Raw genomic sequence first — 18,044 nt, 5'->3', positions numbered from 1 at the left:
TCTCTCTCTCACACACACACACACACACACACACACACACACACACACACACACTCTCTCTCTCTCTCTCTCACACACACACACACACACTCTCTCTGTCTCACACACACACACACACACACAAACAGGAAGTAGTTTCACCATCAGAGGAGCGAACTGGTTGAAGATGTGGGCCAGAGTGATGAGGACTGTTGGTTCTCCATGGAGCCTCCACAGTGAGCAGTCTTTCTCCAGCAGCCGGTCCTCCTGCAGGGACACAGAGGAAGAGCTCAACCCTCACACTCATCATCAGCTCATCATCAGCTCATTAGCACCCACAGTAATGGCGCCCCCTACCTGTGTGTCGATGGCAGTGCACAGGACGTTCTTCATGTAGCCCAGCAGTTTGTGGGCTTTCAGCAGGTCTGTGGTGGGGGGGTTCTGGAGGGGCAGGTAGCCGTCCACAGGGTACGTGAGTCACACTCAGGTTAAAGACATAAACCGGAACCAGGTGACACATTCTTCATGTGTGTTAACATCCAATATGTAAATGAACCCACCAACAAAACACAGTTTATTTTCCACGTTCTGTAACAGCAGGAGTTATGTTCTCCTGCTGCTCCACCTGCTGTAGTTGCTGCTGTATTCTGTGTTCCTGTCTACAGACCCTGGAGGTTCTCCTGCTGCTCCACCTGCTGTAGTTGCTGCTGTATTCTGTGTTCCTGTCTACAGACCCTGGAGGTTCTCCTGCTGCTCCACCTGCTGTAGTTGCTGCTGTATTCTGTGTTCCTGTCTACAGACCCTGGAGGTTCTCCTGCTGCTCCACCTGCTGTAGTTGCTGCTGTATTCTGTGTTCCTGTCTACAGACCCTGGAGGTTCTCCTGTGGGATCAAAGGATATCTCAGAGGTCTGCTGCCAAAGTTGAAAGCCACCGACTCTTTGAAGGAGAGGCTGATGGCGGGAAAGTAAGCTACGCCGGGACCCATCTTAATGTTGGTGAAGGCGGTTCCCAGAGACTGACCGTTCCTGAGGACACAAACACACAATCACTGTGCACCTCCTCTCTCCACAGTTCAGCTTCATTCAGCTTCATTCAGTCCTACATACGTCTGCTGTGTTACACCAGCAGCAGGTTAGCTTAGCTTAGCACAAAGACTGAAAACAGGGGGAAACAGCTAGCCTGTCCAAAGATATCAAACTCCACCTTTGTAGGAGGTGGTAGGAGGAGGAGGGAGGTGGTAGGAGGTGGCAGGAGGAGGAGGGAGGTGGTAGGAGGTGGCAGGAGGAGGCGGGAGGTGGTAGGAGGAGGAGGGAGGTGGCAGGAGGTGGTAGGAGGAGGAGGGAGGTGGCAGGAGGTGGTAGGAGAAGGAGGGAGGTGGTAGGAGGTGGCAGGAGGAGGAGGGAGGTGGTAGGAGGTGGAAGGAGGTGGCGGGAGGTGGTAGGAGGAGGAGGGAGGTGGTAGGAGGTGGCAGGAGGTGGTAGGAGGAGGAGGGAGGTGGCAGGAGGTGGTAGGAGAAGGAGGGAGTTGGTAGGAGGTGGCAGGAGGAGGAGGGAGGTGGTAGGAGGTGGAAGGAGGTGGCGGGAGGTGGTAGGAGGAGGAGGGAGGTGGTAGGAGGTGGCAGGAGGAGGAGGGAGGTGGCCGGAGGAGGACGGAGGTGGAAGGAGGTGGCAGGAGGAGGAGGGAGGTGGTAGGAGGTGGAAGGAGGTGGCGGGAGGTGGCGGGAGGTGGTAGGAGGAGGAGGGAGGTGGTAGGAGGCGGTAGAAGGTGGTGGGAGGCGGTAGGAGGGAGGTGGTAGGAGGTGGCAGGAGGTGGCAGGAGGTGGTAGGAGAAGGAGGGAGGTGGTAGGAGGTGGAGGGAAGCGGTAGGAGGTGGCAGGAGGTGGAAGGAGGTGGCAGGAGGTGGCAGGAGGAGGAGGGAGGTGGCCAGAGGAGGACGGAGGTGGTAGGAGGTGGAAGGAGGTGGCAGGAGGAGGAGGGAGGTGGTAGGAGGTGGAAGGAGGTGGCGGGAGGTGGTAGGAGGTGGTAGGAGGAGGAGGGAGGTGGTAGGAGGTGGTGGGAGGCGGTAGGAGGAGGAGGGAGGTGGTAGGAGGTGGCGGTAGAAGGTGGTGGGAGGCCGTAGGAGGACGGAGGTGGAAGGAGGTGGCAGGAGGAGGAGGGAGGTGGTAGGAGGTGGAAGGAGGTGGCGGGAGGTGGCGGGAGGTGGTAGGAGGAGGAGGGAGGTGGTAGGAGGCGGTAGAAGGTGGTGGGAGGCGGTAGGAGGGAGGTGGTAGGAGGTGGCAGGAGGTGGCAGGAGGTGGTAGGAGAAGGAGGGAGGTGGTAGGAGGTGGAGGGAAGCGGTAGGAGGTGGCAGGAGGTGGAAGGAGGTGGCAGGAGGTGGCAGGAGGAGGAGGGAGGTGGCCAGAGGAGGACGGAGGTGGTAGGAGGTGGAAGGAGGTGGCAGGAGGAGGAGGGAGGTGGTAGGAGGTGGAAGGAGGTGGCGGGAGGTGGTAGGAGGTGGTAGGAGGAGGAGGGAGGTGGTAGGAGGTGGTGGGAGGCGGTAGGAGGAGGAGGGAGGTGGTAGGAGGCGGTAGAAGGTGGTGGGAGGCCGTAGGAGGGAGGTGGTAGGAGGTGGCAGGAGGTGGTAGGAGGAGGAGGGAGGTGGCCGGAGGAGGCAGGAGGTGGAAGGAGGTGGCAGGAGGTGGCAGGAGGAGGAGGGAGGTGGTAGGAGGTGGAAGGAGGTGGCGGGAGGTGGTAGGAGGAGGAGGGAGGTGGCAGGAGGCGGTAGGAGGTGGCAGGAGGTGGCAGGAGGAGGAGGGAGGTGGAAGGAGGTGGCAGGAGGAGGAGGGAGGTGGTAGGAGGTGGCAGGAGGTGGAAGGAGGTGGAAGGAGGAGGAGGGAGGTGACAGGAGGTGGCAGGAGGTGGCAGGAGCTGGCAGGAGGTGGTAGGAGGTGGCAGGAGGTGGCAGGAGGTGGAAGGAGGAGGAGGGAGGTGACAGGAGGTGGCAGGAGGTGGCAGGAGGTGGCAGGAGGTGGAAGGAGGAGGAGGGAGGTGACAGGAGGTGGCAGGAGGTGGCAGGAGGTGACAGGAGGTGGAAGGAGGTGGCAGGAGGTGGAAGGAGGTGGAAGGAGGTGGAAGGAGGAGGAGGGAGGTGACAGGAGGTGGCAGGAGGTGGCAGGAGGTGGCAGGAGGTGGCAGGAGGTGGAAGGAGGAGGAGGGAGGTGACAGGAGGTGGCAGGAGGTGGAAGGAGGTGGCAGTAGGTGGCAGGAGGTGGAAGGAGGTGGCAGGAGGTGGAAGGAGGTGGCAGGAGGTGGCAGGAGGTGACAGGAGGTGGAAGGAGGTGGAAGGAGGTGGCAGGAGGTGGTGGGAGGTGGCGGGAGGTGGTAGGAGGTGGTAGGAGGAGGAGGGAGGTGGTAGGAGGTGGTAGGAGGAGGAGGGAGGTGGCAGGAGGTGGAAGGAGGTGACAGGAGGTGGAAGGAGGTGGCAGGAGGTGGCAGGAGGTGGTAGGAGGTGGCGGGAGGTGGTAGGAGGTGGTAGGAGGAGGAGGGAGGTGGCAGGAGGTGGAAGGAGGTGGAAGGAGGTGACAGGAGGTGGAAGGAGGTGGCGGGAGGTGGTAGGAGGTGGTAGGAGGAGGAGGGAGGTGGCAGGAGGTGGCAGGAGGTGGAAGGAGGTGGAAGGAGGAGGAGGGAGGTGACAGGAGGTGGCAGGAGATGGCAGGAGGTGGAAGGAGGTGGAAGGAGGTGGCAGGAGGCAGCCAGACGCTAACATCTGTAGCTTTCTAAAGTAGTGTAAACGTAATGGTATATAAGTGACTCTCATTACGTTCGGGGCAGAATTAATAGGAATCAATAGGATAGAATGTAGAACCGGGTCACGAACAGAAAGCGGACCATCTGGACAAACTGACCTAATAACAAACAAATTACATTCTATAACATGTTTTTAAGAAGCTGCAGGAACATTGGTACCTTTGGTCAGAGCCAGGCTAACAGTTTCCCCCCGTTTCCAGCATTTATGCTAAGCTAAGCTAAAGAGCAGACATGCGGGTGAATCAGAGTGTAACAGGGTTCACTGACGTACAGGCAGAAGGTGATGGTTCCTTCATCCAGGTCCACCAGACAGCTCACGATGTCTCCGGCCGCCCACGACTGAGGAAACACCAACAGCATCAGCAGCTACATCAGAGCTACACCTGAGCTACACCTGAGCTACACCAGAGCTACACCTGAGCTACACCTGAGCTACATCTGAGCTACATCAGAGCTACACCTGAGCTACACCTGAGCTACATCTGAGCTACACCTGAGCTACACCAGAGCTACACCTGAGCTACACCTGAGCTACACCTGAGCTACATCAGAGCTACACCTGAGCTACATCAGAGCTACACCTGAGCCACACCTGAGCTACACCTGAGCTACATCAGAGCTACATCAGAGCTACACCTGAGCTACATCAGAGCTACACCTGAGCTACATCAGAGCTACACCTGAGCTACACCTGAGCTACATCAGAGCTACATCAGAGCTGCATCAGAGCTACATCAGAGCTACACCTGAGCTACACCTGAGCTACATCAGAGCTACACCTGAGCTACACCTGAGCTACAGCAGAGCTACATCAGAGCTACATCAGAGCTACACCTGAGCTACACCTGAGCTACAGCAGAGCTACATCAGAGCTGCATCAGAGCTACATCAGAGCTACACCTGAGCTACACCTGAGCTACATCAGAGCTACATCAGAGCTACACCTGAGCTACACCTGAGCTACATCAGAGCTACACCTGAGCTACACCTGAGCTACAGCAGAGCTACATCAGAGCTACATCAGAGCTAAACCTGAGCTACACCTGAGCTACAGCAGAGCTACATCAGAGCTGCATCAGAGCTACATCAGAGCTACACCTGAGCTACACCTGAGCTACAGCAGAGCTACATCAGAGCTACATCAGAGCTACACCTGAGCTACACCTGAGCTACAGCAGAGCTACATCAGAGCTGCATCAGAGCTACATCAGAGCTACACCTGAGCTACACCTGAGCTACATCAGAGCTACATCAGAGCTACATCAGAGCTACACCTGAGCTACACCTGAGCTACATCAGAGCTACATCAGAGCTACATCAGAGCTACACCTGAGCTACACCTGAGCTACATCAGAGCTACATCAGAGCTACACCTGAGCTACACCTGAGCTACATCAGAGCTGCATCAGAGCTATATCAGAGCTACACCTGAGCTACACCTGAGCTACATCAGAGCTACACCTGAGCTACACCTGAGCTACAGCAGAGCTACATCAGAGCTACACCTGAGCTACATCAGAGCTACACCTGAGCTACACCTGAGCTACATCAGAGCTACATCAGAGCTACACCTGAGCTACATCAGAGCTACACCTGAGCTACATCAGAGCTACACCTGAGCTACACCTGAGCTACATCAGAGCTGCATCAGAGCTACATCAGAGCTACACCTGAGCTACACCTGAGCTACATCAGAGCTACACCTGAGCTACAGCAGAGCTACATCAGAGCTACACCTGAGCTACATCAGAGCTACACCTGAGCTACACCTGAGCTACATCAGAGCTACATCAGAGCTACACCTGAGCTACATCAGAGCTACACCTGAGCTACATCAGAGCTACACCTGAGCTACACCTGAGCTACATCAGAGCTACATCAGAGCTGCATCAGAGCTACATCAGAGCTACACCTGAGCTACATCAGAGCTACACCTGAGCTACACCTGAGCTACAGCAGAGCTACATCAGAGCTACACCTGAGCTACATCAGAGCTACATCAGAGCTGCATCAGAGCTACACCTGAGCTACATCTGAGCTACATCAGAGCTACACCTGAGCTACATCAGAGCTACACCTGAGCTACATCTGAGCTACATCAGAGCTACACCTGAGCTACATCAGAGCTACACCTGAGCTACACCTGAGCTACATCAGAGCTACATCGCTCACCTTCCCGTAGTTGGTGGTCGTCACGTTCCACTTTCGCACTCTGTTCCCGTCGTAAGCGTAAGAGTCTGGAGTGTCGCCAACACCCTCCTGAGGACAGACAGTTTCACACACAGACAGGAAGAACTGAAATATGTGTGTGTGTGTGTGTGTGTGTGTGTGTGTGTGTGTGTGTTACTGTGTGTGTGTGTGTGTGGTACTGTGTGTGTGTTACTGTGTGTGTGTGTGTGTGTGTGTGTGTGTGTGTGTGTGTGTGTGTGTTACTGTGTGTGTGTGTGTGTTGTGTGTGTGTGTTACTGTTTGTGTGTGTGTGTGTGTGTGTGTGTGTCTGTGTTACTGTGTGTGTGTGTGTGTGTGTGTGGTACTGTTTGTGTGTGTGTGTGTGTGTGTGTGTGTCTGTGTTACTGTGTGTGTGTGTGTGTGTGTGTGGTACTGTTTGTGTGTTACTGTGTGTGTGTGTGTGTGGTACTGTGTGTATGTGTGTGTCTGTGTTACTGTGTGTGTGTGTCTGTGGTACTGTGTGTGTGTGTGTGTGTGTGTGTGTGTGTGTGTGTGTGTGTGTGTGTACCTCCTGGTTGAAGCGGCAGTTCAGAGTACACCACCCGATCTGCATCAGACCCTGAGAGGAGATCAGAACCTCGTAGGCCCACTTCCCTGCAGGTGGAGGAAGGTTAATGGTTAACATCCAGTGGAGGTTTTAAAGGGACATTACGCCGCAGAACAGCAGCAGTGGTCCAATCTTTCCCTCTATGAACTGAACCTGAACTGTGATCCCAAGACCCAAACTGAATGGTGAGATAGAGAGATCCCCATTACTCTGTGGAGGGACTGTAATACAGTTTCTGTTCTACAGACTGCAGACTGCATTATACCCTCACACATACAGAGATTATATGAGCCAGAACCCGGACCTCCCTCCACAGGAAGTCCTTTACCTTTGTAGACACACGTGGTGGCTCTGATGGAGCTGAAGTTGCTGTGGCCGATGACCTAAAACCATAAACAGTTTGAATTATTATAAATAATTTCTATATATACATAGTGTAAACTATATATTTAACTCCTGTAGACAGAAGTAATCTTTAGAAGGAGACAGACACAATCCTCACATTCAGCCAATCAGCGCTCTACTTGCGATGAAATGATGAATAATAATAATAAATACGTTATCTCACCCCCAGCAGATCATCATCTACAAACAGGAGTCCTTCGAAGCCGCTCGTGTGATCCAGGACGACCGGCTGAGGACCCAGACGACCTTCAACAGGCTGATCTGCAGGCACATAATCAAATATTAAATAATGATTTCATCAGCAGCAGCTGGTTAATGGATCCAGCTGCATTCAAACACAAAGAGCAGTAAACTCCTGTTAAACTGCTGTTAAACTGCTGTTAAAGTGTAGTTAAACTGTAATTAAACTGTTGTTAAACTGTAGTTAAACTGTAATTAAACTGTTGTTAAACTGTAGTTAAACTGTAATTAAACTGTTGTTAAACTGTAATTAAACTGTTGTTAAACTGTTGTTAAACTGTAATTAAACTGTTGTTAAACTGTAATTAAACTGTTGTTAAACTGTAGTTAAACTGTAATTAAACTGTTGTTAAACTGTAATTAAACTGTTGTTAAACTGTAGTTAAACTGTAGTTAAACTGTAATTAAACTGTCGTGAAACTGTAGTTAAACTGTTGTTAAACTGTCGTTAAACTGTCGTTAAACTGCTGTTAAACTGTTGTTAAACTGTAGGTAAACTGCTGTTAAACTGTTGTTAAACTGTAGGTCAACTGTAGTTAAACTGTAATTAAACTGTTGTTAAACTGTAGTTAAACTGTAGTTAAACTGTTGTTAAACTGTAGTTAAACTGCTGTTAAACTGTTGTTAAACTGTAGGTCAACTGTTGTTAAACTGTAGGTAAACTGCTGTTAAACTGTAGTTAAACTGTTGTTAAACTGCTGTTAAACTGCTGTTAAACTGCTGTTAAACTGTAGTTAAACTGCTGTTAAACTGCTGTTAAACTGTAGTTAAACTGCTGTTAAACTGCTGTTAAACTGCTGTTAAACTGTAGTTAAACTGTAGTTAAACTGCTGTTAAACTGTAGTTAAACTGTAGTTAAACTGTAGTTAAACTGCTGTTAAACTGTAATTAAACTGTTGCTAAGCGTATTTAAAGTGTAATTAAAGTGTAATTAAACTGTAGTTAAAATGTAGTGTTGTAAAACTGTAATTATACTGTAGTGTGACAGTGTGTGTGTGTGTGTGTGTGTGTGTGTGTGTGTGTGTGTGTGTGTGCGTGTGTGTACCTCTGCAGTCCTCACTGGGTTCGTCCTCAGACAACAGTCTCTCCAGATGAGCACCAAGATCCTGGAAACCAAGAGGTTTCCTGTACAAGAGGAAGAAATAAATAATAGAAGTAGAAATATCTTATAATAGATGTTACACACTGCTGTCATCCCAAGAGGGGAGGAAGAGATTCAATTCAATTTTATTTGTATAGCGCCAATTCATAACAGAAGTTATCTCAGGACACTTTTCAAAAAGAGCAGGTCTAGACCGAACTCTTTATAACATCCAGAGAGGATGCTGGGAGCTCGGACTAATGTCGGGTCTGAAACGTTTTAAGTGCTCAGAACCAACAGTTAGCTTCATGCTAGCTGCTGTCGCTCAACAAAACTGCATCTACAAAATAAAACAACGCTCATTCTCACATTTATTCATTTTCCGGCTCAGGATCAATATTTCCATTTCAGGGAGTAATGGAACCAGAAGGAGTACTCTCATACTTACAGTATCATCAACATATACGTATAATAATAGAGTGAGAGACGTCAGAAGACCTAAATGTTGCTACTTCCTGTTGATCATGTGACTGGTGACCCAAATGTTTAAAGACTTAGAGAGTGGGGACGGGATTCAGTCCTGTTGGAGGCGTTCATATGAAGGTTTTAAAGGAAGGACCATAGTTATGTAGGTAATGTCCTAGAGATGGATCCTAAACACAGTGAACACAGTGTGTGTGTGTGTGTGTGTGTGTGTGTGTGTGTGTGTGTCTATGTATAGAGCTGTGAAGGTAACATGACGCTGTCTGGATTAAGCTGAGAGGCCTCTGTAACACTAGGTCAGGGTACAACACACACACACTAACTACACATACACTAAACACACGCACAGTTTGACTGGCTATAAGCAAGTTTTATTATCAGTGTTCAGCAAAAGTTGTGTGTTTGTACAGTGTTAATAAAGTTGTGTTTGTACAGCGTTAATAAAGTTGTGTGTTTGTACAGTGTTAATAAAGTTGTGTGTTTGTACAGTGTTAATAAAGTTGTGTTTGTACAGTGTTAATAAAGTTGTGTGTTTGTACAGGGTTAATAAAGTTGTGTTTGTACAGCGTTAATAAAGTTGTGTGTTTGTACAGTGTTAATAAAGTTGTGTGTTTGTACAGTGTTAATAAAGTTGTGTTTGTACAGTGTTAATAAAGTTGTGTTTGTACAGTGTTAATAAAGTTGTGTGTTTGTACAGCGTTAATAAAGTTGTGTTTGTACAGCGTTAATAAAGTTGTGTGTTTGTACAGTGTTAATAAAGTTGTGTTTGTACAGTGTTAATAAAGTTGTGTGTTTGTACAGTGTTAATAAAGTTGTGTGTTTGTACAGTGTTAATAAAGTTGTGTGTTTGTACAGTGTTAATAAAGTTGTGTGTTTGTACAGTGTTAATAAAGTTGTGTGTTTGTACAGTGTTAATAAAGTTGTGTTTGTACAGTGTTAATAAAGTTGTGTGTTTGTACAGTGTTAATAAAGTTGTGTGTTTGTACAGTGTTAATAAAGTTGTGTTTGTACAGTGTTAATAAAGTTGTGTTTGTACAGTGTTAATAAAGTTGTGTGTTTGTACAGTGTTAATAAAGTTGTGTGTTTGTACAGTGTTAATAAAGTTGTGTTTGTACAGTGTTAATAAAGTTGTGTTTGTACAGTGTTAATAAAGTTGTGTGTTTGTACAGCGTTAATAAAGTTGTGTTTGTACAGTGTTAATAAAGTTGTGTGTTTGTACAGTGTTAATAAAGTTGTGTTTGTACAGTGTTAATAAAGTTGTGTGTTTTACAGTGTTAATAAAGTTGTGTTTGTACAGTGTTAATAAAGTTGTGTGTTTGTACAGTGTTAATAAAGTTGTGTGTTTGTACAGTGTTAATAAAGTTGTGTGTTTGTACAGTGTTAATAAAGTTGTGTTTGTACAGTGTTAATAAAGTTGTGTTTGTACAGTGTTAATAAAGTTGTGTTTGTACAGTGTTAATAAAGTTGTGTGTTTGTAGTTGTGTTTGTACAGTGTTAATAAAGTTGTGTGTTTGTACAGTGATAATAAAGTTGTGTGTTTGTACAGTGTTAATAAAGTTGTGTGTTTGTACAGTGTTAATAAAGTTGTGTTTGTACAGTGTTAATAAAGTTGTGTTTGTACAGTGTTAATAAAGTTGTGTTTGTACAGTGTAAATAAAGTTGTGTGTTTGTACAGTGATAATAAAGTTGTGTGTTTGTACAGTGTTAATAAAGTTGTGTGTCTGTACAGTGTTAATAAAGTTGTGTGTTTGTACAGTGTTAATAAAGTTGTGTGTTTGTACAGTGTTAATAAAGTTGTTTGTACAGTGTTAATAAAGTTGTGTGTTTGTACAGTGTTAATAAAGTTGTGTGTTTGTACAGTGTTAATAAAGTTGTGTTTGTACAGTGTAAATAAAGTTGTGTGTTTGTACAGTGTTAATAAAGTTGTGTGTTTGTACAGTGTTAATAAAGTTGTGTGTCTGTACAGTGTTAATAAAGTTGTGTGTCTGTACAGTGTTAATAAAGTTGTGTTTGTACAGTGTTAATAAAGTTGTGTGTTTGTACAGTGTTAATAAAGTTGTGTGTTTGTACAGTGATAATAAAGTTGTGTGTTTGTACAGTGTTAATAAAGTTGTGTTTGTACAGTGTTAATAAAGTTGTGTTTGTACAGTGTTAATAAAGTTGTGTGTCTGTACAGTGATAATAAAGTTGTGTGTTTGTACAGTGTTAATAAAGTTGTGTGTTTGTACAGTGATAATAAAGTTGTGTGTTTGTACAGTGTTAATAAAGTTGTGTGTTTGTACAGTGTTAATAAAGTTGTGTGTTTGTACAGTGTTAATAAAGTTGTGTGTTTGTACAGTGTTAATAAAGTTGTGTGTTTGTACAGTGTTAATAAAGTTGTGTGTTTGTACAGTGTTAATAAAGTTGTGTTTGTACAGTGTTAATAAAGTTGTGTGTTTGTACAGTGTTAATAAAGTTGTGTGTTTGTACAGTGTTAATAAAGTTGTGTTTGTACAGTGTTAATAAAGTTGTGTTTGTACAGTGATAATAAAGTTGTGTTTGTACAGTGTTAATAAAGTTGTGTGTTTGTACAGTGTTAATAAAGTTGTGTGTTTGTACAGTGTTAATAAAGTTGTGTGTCTGTACAGTGTTAATAAAGTTGTGTGTCTGTACAGTGTTAATAAAGTTGTGTGTTTGTACAGTGTTAATAAAGTTGTGTGTTTGTACAGTGTTAATAAAGTTGTGTGTTTGTACAGTGATAATAAAGTTGTGTGTTTGTACAGTGTTAATAAAGTTGTGTGTCTGTACAGTGTTAATAAAGTTGTGTGTTTGTACAGTGTTAATAAAGTTGTGTGTTTGTATTTGTTGTGTTTGTACAGTGTTAATAAAGTTGTGTGTTTGTACAGTGTTAATAAAGTTGTGTGTTTGTACAGTGTTAATAAAGTTGTGTGTTTGTACAGTGTTAATAAAGTTGTGTGTTTGTACAGTGTTAATAAAGTTGTGTGTTTGTACAGTGTTAATAAAGTTGTGTGTTTGTACAGTGTTAATAAAGTTGTGTGTTTGTACAGTGTTAATAAAGTTGTGTGTTTGTACAGTGTTAATAAAGTTGTGTGTCTGTACAGTGTTAATAAAGTTGTGTGTTTGTACAGTGTTAATAAAGTTGTGTCTGTACAGTGTTAATAAAGTTGTGTGTTTGTACAGTGTTAATAAAGTTGTGTGTTTGTACAGTGTTAATAAAGTTGTGTGTCTGTACAGTGTTAATAAAGTTGTGTGTCTGTACAGTGTTAATAAAGTTGTGTGTTTGTACAGTGATAATAAAGTTGTGTGTCTGTACAGTGATAATAAAGTTGTGTGTTTGTACAGTGTTAATAAAGTTGTGTGTCTGTACAGTGTTAATAAAGTTGTGTGTTTGTACAGTGTTAATAAAGTTGTGTGTTTGTACAGTGTTAATAAAGTTGTGTTTGTACAGTGTTAATAAAGTTGTGTGTTTGTACAGTGTTAATAAAGTTGTGTGTTTGTACAGTGTTAATAAAGTTGTGTTTGTACAGTGTTAATAAAGTTGTGTGTTTGTACAGTGATAATAAAGTTGTGTGTTTGTACAGTGATAATAAAGTTGTGTGTCTGTACAGTGTTAATAAAGTTGTGTCTGTACAGTGTTAATAAAGTTGTGTGTCTGTACAGTGATAATAAAGTTGTGTGTTTGTACAGTGTTAATAAAGTTGTGTGGGTTAGGGTCTGTGTGTCTAAAAGTTGAAGATTGATTGACGGGTGAATGTCTGATATTATCGGTACCCTCCACATATACAAATAAACTTGAATTGAATATTTTTGTTTTCACTGTTATTTGTATATCAAGTTAAAAGCTGGTATATGTTAGACGGACAGACGGACAGACAGACAGACAGACAGACAGACAGACAGACAGACAGACAGACAGACAGACAGACAGACAGACAGACAGACAGACAGACAGACGGTTACCTGAGTGAGGCCAGTGCTGGTCCCGGTTTGGTGGAAGGAAACACATGGTGGAGGTAGTCACTGAGCAGTTTCTCATTCACAATACCTGATAGACATAAACACAGTCAGTGACCTCTGCCCTGTATCTACAGTATCTACAGTATCTACAGTGTGTAGTACAGTGTGTAGTACTGTGTGTGTACAGTGTGTATTACAGTGTGTGTACAGTGTGTATTACAGTGTGTAGTACAGTGTGTAGTACAGTGTGTAGTACAGTGTGTAGTACTGTGTGTATTACAGTGTGTAGAACAGTGTGTGTACAGTGTGTATTACAGTGTGTAGTACAGTGTGTGTACAGTGTGTGGTATAGTGTGTATTACAGTGTGTAGTACAGTGTGTAGTACAGTGTGTGTACAGTGTGTGTACAGTGTGTAGTACAGTGTGTGTACAGTGTGTAGTACAGTGTGTGTACAGTGTGTATTACAGTGTGTATTACAGTGTGTGTACAGTGTGTGTGTACAGTGTGTATTACAGTGTGTAGTACAGTGTGTGTACAGTGTGTGTACAGTGTGTATTGCAGTGTGTATTACAGTGTGTAGTACAGTGTGTGTACAGTGTGTATTACAGTGTGTATTACAGTGTGTATTACAGTGTGTATTACAGTGTGTAGTACTGAGTGTAGTACAGTGTGTGTACAGTGTGTAGTACAGTGTGTAGTACAGTGTGTGTACAGTGTGTGTACAGTGTGTGTTGCAGTGTGTATTACAGTGTGTAGTACAGTGTGTGTACAGTGTGTATTACAGTGTGTGTACAGTGTGTGTACAGTGTGTATTACAGTGTGTAGTACAGTGTGTAGTACAGTGTGTGTACAGTGTGTATTACAGTGTGTAGTACAGTGTGTGTACAGTGTGTATTACAGTGTGTAGTACAGTGTGTAGTACTGTGTGTAGTACTGTGTGTGTACAGTGTGTGTACAGTGTGTATTGCAGTGTGTATTACAGTGTGTATTACAGTGTGTAGTACAGTGTGTGTACAGTGTGTGTACAGTGTGTAGTACAATGTGTGTACAGTGTGTAGTACTGTGTGTGTACAGTGTGTAGTACTGTGTGTAGTACAGTGTGTGTGCAGTGTGTAGAACAGTGTGTGTACAGTGTGTATTACAGTGTGTAGTACAGTGTGTGTACAGTGTGTGGTATAGTGTGTATTACAGTGTGTATTACAGTGTGTAGTACAGTGTGTAGTACAGTGTGTGTACAGTGTGTATTACAGTGTATATTACAGTGTGTGTACAGTGTGTGTACAGTGTGTATTACAGTGTATATTACAGTGTGTGTACAGTGTGTGTACAGTGTGAGTACAGTGTGTAGTACAGTGTGAGTACAGTGTGTATAACAGTGTGTAGTACTGAGTGTGTATAACAGTGTGTAGTACTGAGTGTGTACAGTGTGTGTACAGTGTGTAGTACAGTGTGTAGTACAGTGTGTACAGTGTGTGTACAGTGTGTAGTACAGTGTGTAGTACAGTGTGTAGTACAGTGTGTGTACAGTGTGTATTACAGTGTATAGTACAGTGTGAGTACAGTGTGTATTACAGTGTATAGTACAGTGTGAGTACAGTGTGTAGTACAGTGTGTATTACAGTGTGTAGTACTGAGTGTGTACAGTGTGTGTACAGTGTGTAGTACAGTGTGTAGTACTGAGTGTGTACAGTGTGTGTACAGTGTGTAGTACAGTGTGTAGTACAGTGTGTGTACAGTGTGTATTACAGTGTATAGTACAGTGTGAGTACAGTGTGTAGTACAGTGTGAGTACAGTGTGTAGTACAGTGTGTATTACAGTGTATATTACAGTGTGAGTACAGTGTGTGTACAGTGTGTGTACAGTGTGAGTACAATGTGTATTACAGTGTGTATTGCAGTGTGTGTACAGTGTGTGTACAGTGTGAGTACAATGTGTATTACAGTGTGAGTACAGTGTGTATAACAGTGTGTAGTACTGAGTGTGTAGTACAGTGTGTGGTACAGTGTGTATTACAGTGTGTGTACAGTGTGTATTACAGTGTGTAGTACTGAGTGTGTACAGTGTGTATAACAGTGTGTAGTACTGAGTGTGTACAGTGTATAGTACAGTGTATAGTACAGTGTATAGTACAGTGTGTAGTACAGTGTATAGTACAGTGTGTATAACAGTGTGTAGTACTGAGTGTGTACAGTGTGTATTACAGTGTGAGTACAGTGTGAGTACAGTGTGTAGTACTGAGTGTGTACAGTGTGTATTACAGTGTGTATTACAGTGTGTATAACAGTGTGTGTACAGTGTGTAGTACTGAGTGTGTACAGTGTGTATTACAGTGTGTATTACAGTGTGTATAACAGTGTGTATTACAGTGTATATTACAGTGTGTAGTACAGTGTGTATTACAGTGTGTGTACAGTGTGTAGTACAGTGTGTATAACAGTGTGTGTACAGTGTGTAGTACTGAGTGTATTACAGTGTGTGTACAGTGTGTAGTACAGTGTGTGTACAGTGTATAGTACAGTGTGTAGTACAGTGTGTAGTACTGAGTGATTACAGTGTGTATTACAGTGTGTAGTACAGTGTGTGTACAGTGTGTAGTACTGAGTGTATTACAGTATATATTACAGTGTTACGTGTGTGTACAGTGTGTGTAACAGTGTGTGTGTGTACAGTGTGTGTACAGTGTGTGTACAGTGTGTGTACAGTGTGTGTAAGTTTAGTACAGTGTGTATTACAGTTGTGTGTACAGTGTGTATTACAGTGTGTGTACAGTGTGTATTACAGTGTGTAGGTACAGTGTGTAGTACAGTGTGTGGTACAGTGTGTATTACAGTGTGTAGTACAGTGTGTATTACAGTGTGTGTACAGTGTAGTACAGTGTACAGTGTGGTACAGTGTGTAGTACAGTGTGTAGTACAGTGTGTAGTACAGTGTGTGGTACAGTGTGTATTACAGTGTGTATTACAGTGTGTAGTACAGTGTGTGTACAGTGTGTAGTACTGTGTGTATTACAGTGTGTATTACAGTGTATTACAGTGTGTGTACAGTGTTTAGTGTGTAGTACAGTGTGTATTACAGTGTGTATTACTGAGTGTATAACAGTGTGTATTACAGTGTTAGTGAGTGTATAGTACAGTGTGTAGTACAGTGTGTGTGTGTACAGTGTGTAGTACAGTGTGTAGTACAGTGTGTAGTACAGTGTGTATTACAGTGTGTAAGTGTGTGTACAGTGTGTATTACAGTGTGTATTAAGTGTATATTACAGTGTGTATTACAGTGTATATTACAGTGTGTAGTACAGTGTGTATTACAGTGTGTACAGTGTGTAGTAAGTGTGAGTACAGTGTGTGGTGCAGTGTGTATTACAGTGTGTGTACAGTGTGTAGTACAGTGTATAGTACAGTGTGTGTACAGTGTGTAGTACAGTGTGTGTACAGTGTGTATTACCGTGTGTAGTACAGTGTGTATTACAGTGTGTATTACAGTGTATCTACAGTGTGTAGTACAGTGTGTAGTACAGTGTGTGACAGTGTGTGGTACAGTGTGTATTACAGTGTGTGTACAGTGTGTATTACAGTGTGTGTACAGTGTGTATTACAGTGTATAGTGCAGTGTATAGTACAGTGTGTAGTACAGTGTGTAGTACAGTGTGTATTACAGTGTGTATAGTGTGTAGTACAGTGTGTATTACAGTGTGTAGTACAGTGTGTATTACAGTGTGTATTACAGTGTATCTACAGTGTGTATTACAGTGTGTAGTACAGTGATAGTGTGTATTACAGTGTATTTACAGTGTGTATTACAGTGTGTATTAGTGTGTACAGTGTGTAGTACAGTGTGTATTACAGTGTGTGTACAGTGTGTATTACAGTGTGTATTACAGTGTGTGTACAGTGTATAGTACAGTGTGTATAAGTGTGTGTACAGTGTGTATTACAGTGTGTAGTGCAGTGTATAGTACAGTGTGTAGTACAGTGTGTAGTACAGTGTGTATAGTGTGTAGTACAGTGTGTATTACAGTGTGTAGTACAGTGTGTAGTACAGTGTGTATTACAGTGTAAGTTTTACAGTGTGTATTACAGTGTGTATTACAGTGTATATTACAGTGTGTATTACAGTGTATATTACAGTGTGTATTACAGTGTGTATTACAGTGTGTACAGTGTGTAGTACAGTGTGAGTACAGTGTGTGTACAGTGTGTATTACAGTGTATATTACAGTGTGTGTACAGTGTGTATTACAGTGTATATTACAGTGTGTGTACAGTGTGTAGTACAGTGTGTGTACAGTGTGTATTACCGTGTGTAGTACAGTGTGTATTACAGTGTGTATTACAGTGTATCTACAGTGTGTAGTACTGTGTGTAGTACAGTGTGTAGTACAGTGTGTGGTACAGTGTGTATTACAGTGTGTGTACAGTGTGTATTACAGTGTGTGTACAGTGTGTATTACAGTGTATAGTGCAGTGTATAGTACAGTGTGTAGTACAGTGTGTAGTACAGTGTGTATTACAGTGTGTATAGTGTGTAGTACAGTGTGTATTACAGTGTGTAGTACAGTGTGTAGTACAGTGTGTATTACAGTGTGTAGTACAGTGTGTATTACAGTGTGTATTACAGTGTATATTACAGTGTGTATTACAGTGTATATTACAGTGTGTATTACAGTGTGTATTACAGTGTGTACAGTGTGTAGTACAGTGTGAGTACAGTGTGTGTACAGTGTGTATTACAGTGTATATTACAGTGTGTGTACAGTGTGTGTACAGTGTGTATTACAGTGTGTGTACAGTGTGTATTACAGTGTATAGTGCAGTGTATAGTACAGTGTGTAGTACAGTGTGTAGTACAGTGTGTATTACAGTGTGTAGTACAGTGTGTATTACAGTGTATATTACAGTGTGTATTACAGTGTGTATTACAGTGTGTATTACAGTGTGTGTACAGTGTGTATTACAGTGTGTAGTACAGTGTGTATAGTACAGTGTATATTACAGTGTGTGTACAGTGTGTATTACAGTGTGTAGTACAGTGTGTATTACAGTGTGTATTACAGTGTGTATAGTACAGTGTGTATTACAGTGTGTGTACAGTGTGTAGTACAGTGTGTAGTACTGAGTGTATATTACAGTGTGTGTACAGTGTGTAGTACAGTGTGTATTACAGTGTGTATAGTACAGTGTGTATTACAGTGTGTGTACAGTGTATAGTACAGTGTGTAGTACTGAGTGTATAGTACAGTGTATCTACAGTGTGTAGTACAGTGTGTAGTACAGTGTGTATTACAGTGTGTATTACAGTGTGTATTACAGTGTGTATAGTACAGTGTATATTACAG

At 43.5% G+C, this 18,044-nt stretch overlaps 1 protein-coding gene and 3 long non-coding RNA genes across 7 annotated transcripts in view; 2 read left to right on the top strand and 2 right to left on the bottom strand.

Moving 5' to 3' along the window:
- Window positions 1-18,044, bottom strand: part of LOC127371979 (E3 ubiquitin-protein ligase RNF123) — a 127,848-nt gene that overhangs the window by 108,883 nt on the left and 921 nt on the right. The window contains exons 3-12 of one of the 2 annotated variants that reach the window (XM_051415251.1): window positions 12,711-12,795; window positions 8,232-8,311; window positions 7,110-7,207; window positions 6,870-6,924; window positions 6,503-6,588; window positions 5,938-6,024; window positions 4,037-4,104; window positions 880-1,005; window positions 337-451; window positions 142-246 (exon numbers count right to left, since the gene is read on the bottom strand). In XM_051415251.1, coding sequence (XP_051271211.1) covers window positions 142-246; window positions 337-451; window positions 880-1,005; window positions 4,037-4,104; window positions 5,938-6,024; window positions 6,503-6,588; window positions 6,870-6,924; window positions 7,110-7,207; window positions 8,232-8,311; window positions 12,711-12,795 — 905 coding nt within the window. Of the gene's footprint in view, window positions 1-141; window positions 247-336; window positions 452-879; window positions 1,006-4,036; window positions 4,142-5,937; window positions 6,025-6,502; window positions 6,589-6,869; window positions 6,925-7,109; window positions 7,208-8,231; window positions 8,312-12,710; window positions 12,796-18,044 lie in introns of those variants that run through there. The other variant, XM_051415250.1, reaches the window with a different exon arrangement.
- Window positions 1,292-2,279, top strand: LOC127372074 (uncharacterized). 3 transcript variants are annotated; one of them, XR_007886529.1, is made up of 3 exons: window positions 1,292-1,334; window positions 1,515-1,594; window positions 2,253-2,279. It is a non-coding gene; the product is annotated as an uncharacterized LOC127372074 (long non-coding RNA). The 3 variants fall into 3 exon arrangements; XR_007886530.1 differs by lacking the exon at window positions 2,253-2,279 and adding an exon at window positions 1,779-1,805; XR_007886531.1 differs by lacking the exons at window positions 1,292-1,334; window positions 2,253-2,279 and adding exons at window positions 1,442-1,484; window positions 1,779-1,805.
- Window positions 4,369-5,423, bottom strand: LOC127372073 (uncharacterized). Its single transcript, XR_007886528.1, has 4 exons — window positions 5,304-5,423; window positions 5,051-5,094; window positions 4,666-4,709; window positions 4,369-4,423 (listed from the first exon to the last, which is right to left on the bottom strand). It is a non-coding gene; the product is annotated as an uncharacterized LOC127372073 (long non-coding RNA).
- LOC127372065 (uncharacterized) lies at window positions 9,772-12,699 on the top strand. The gene is made up of 3 exons (XR_007886519.1): window positions 9,772-9,880; window positions 11,258-11,525; window positions 12,370-12,699. It is a non-coding gene; the product is annotated as an uncharacterized LOC127372065 (long non-coding RNA).

Source organism: Dicentrarchus labrax, unplaced genomic scaffold (genome assembly GCF_905237075.1).
Source record: "Dicentrarchus labrax unplaced genomic scaffold, dlabrax2021, whole genome shotgun sequence".
Taxonomy (NCBI): domain Eukaryota; kingdom Metazoa; phylum Chordata; class Actinopteri; family Moronidae; genus Dicentrarchus; species Dicentrarchus labrax.
Note: the sequence above shows the minus strand (reverse complement) of the source record. Positions and strands in the feature narration are given on the sequence as shown.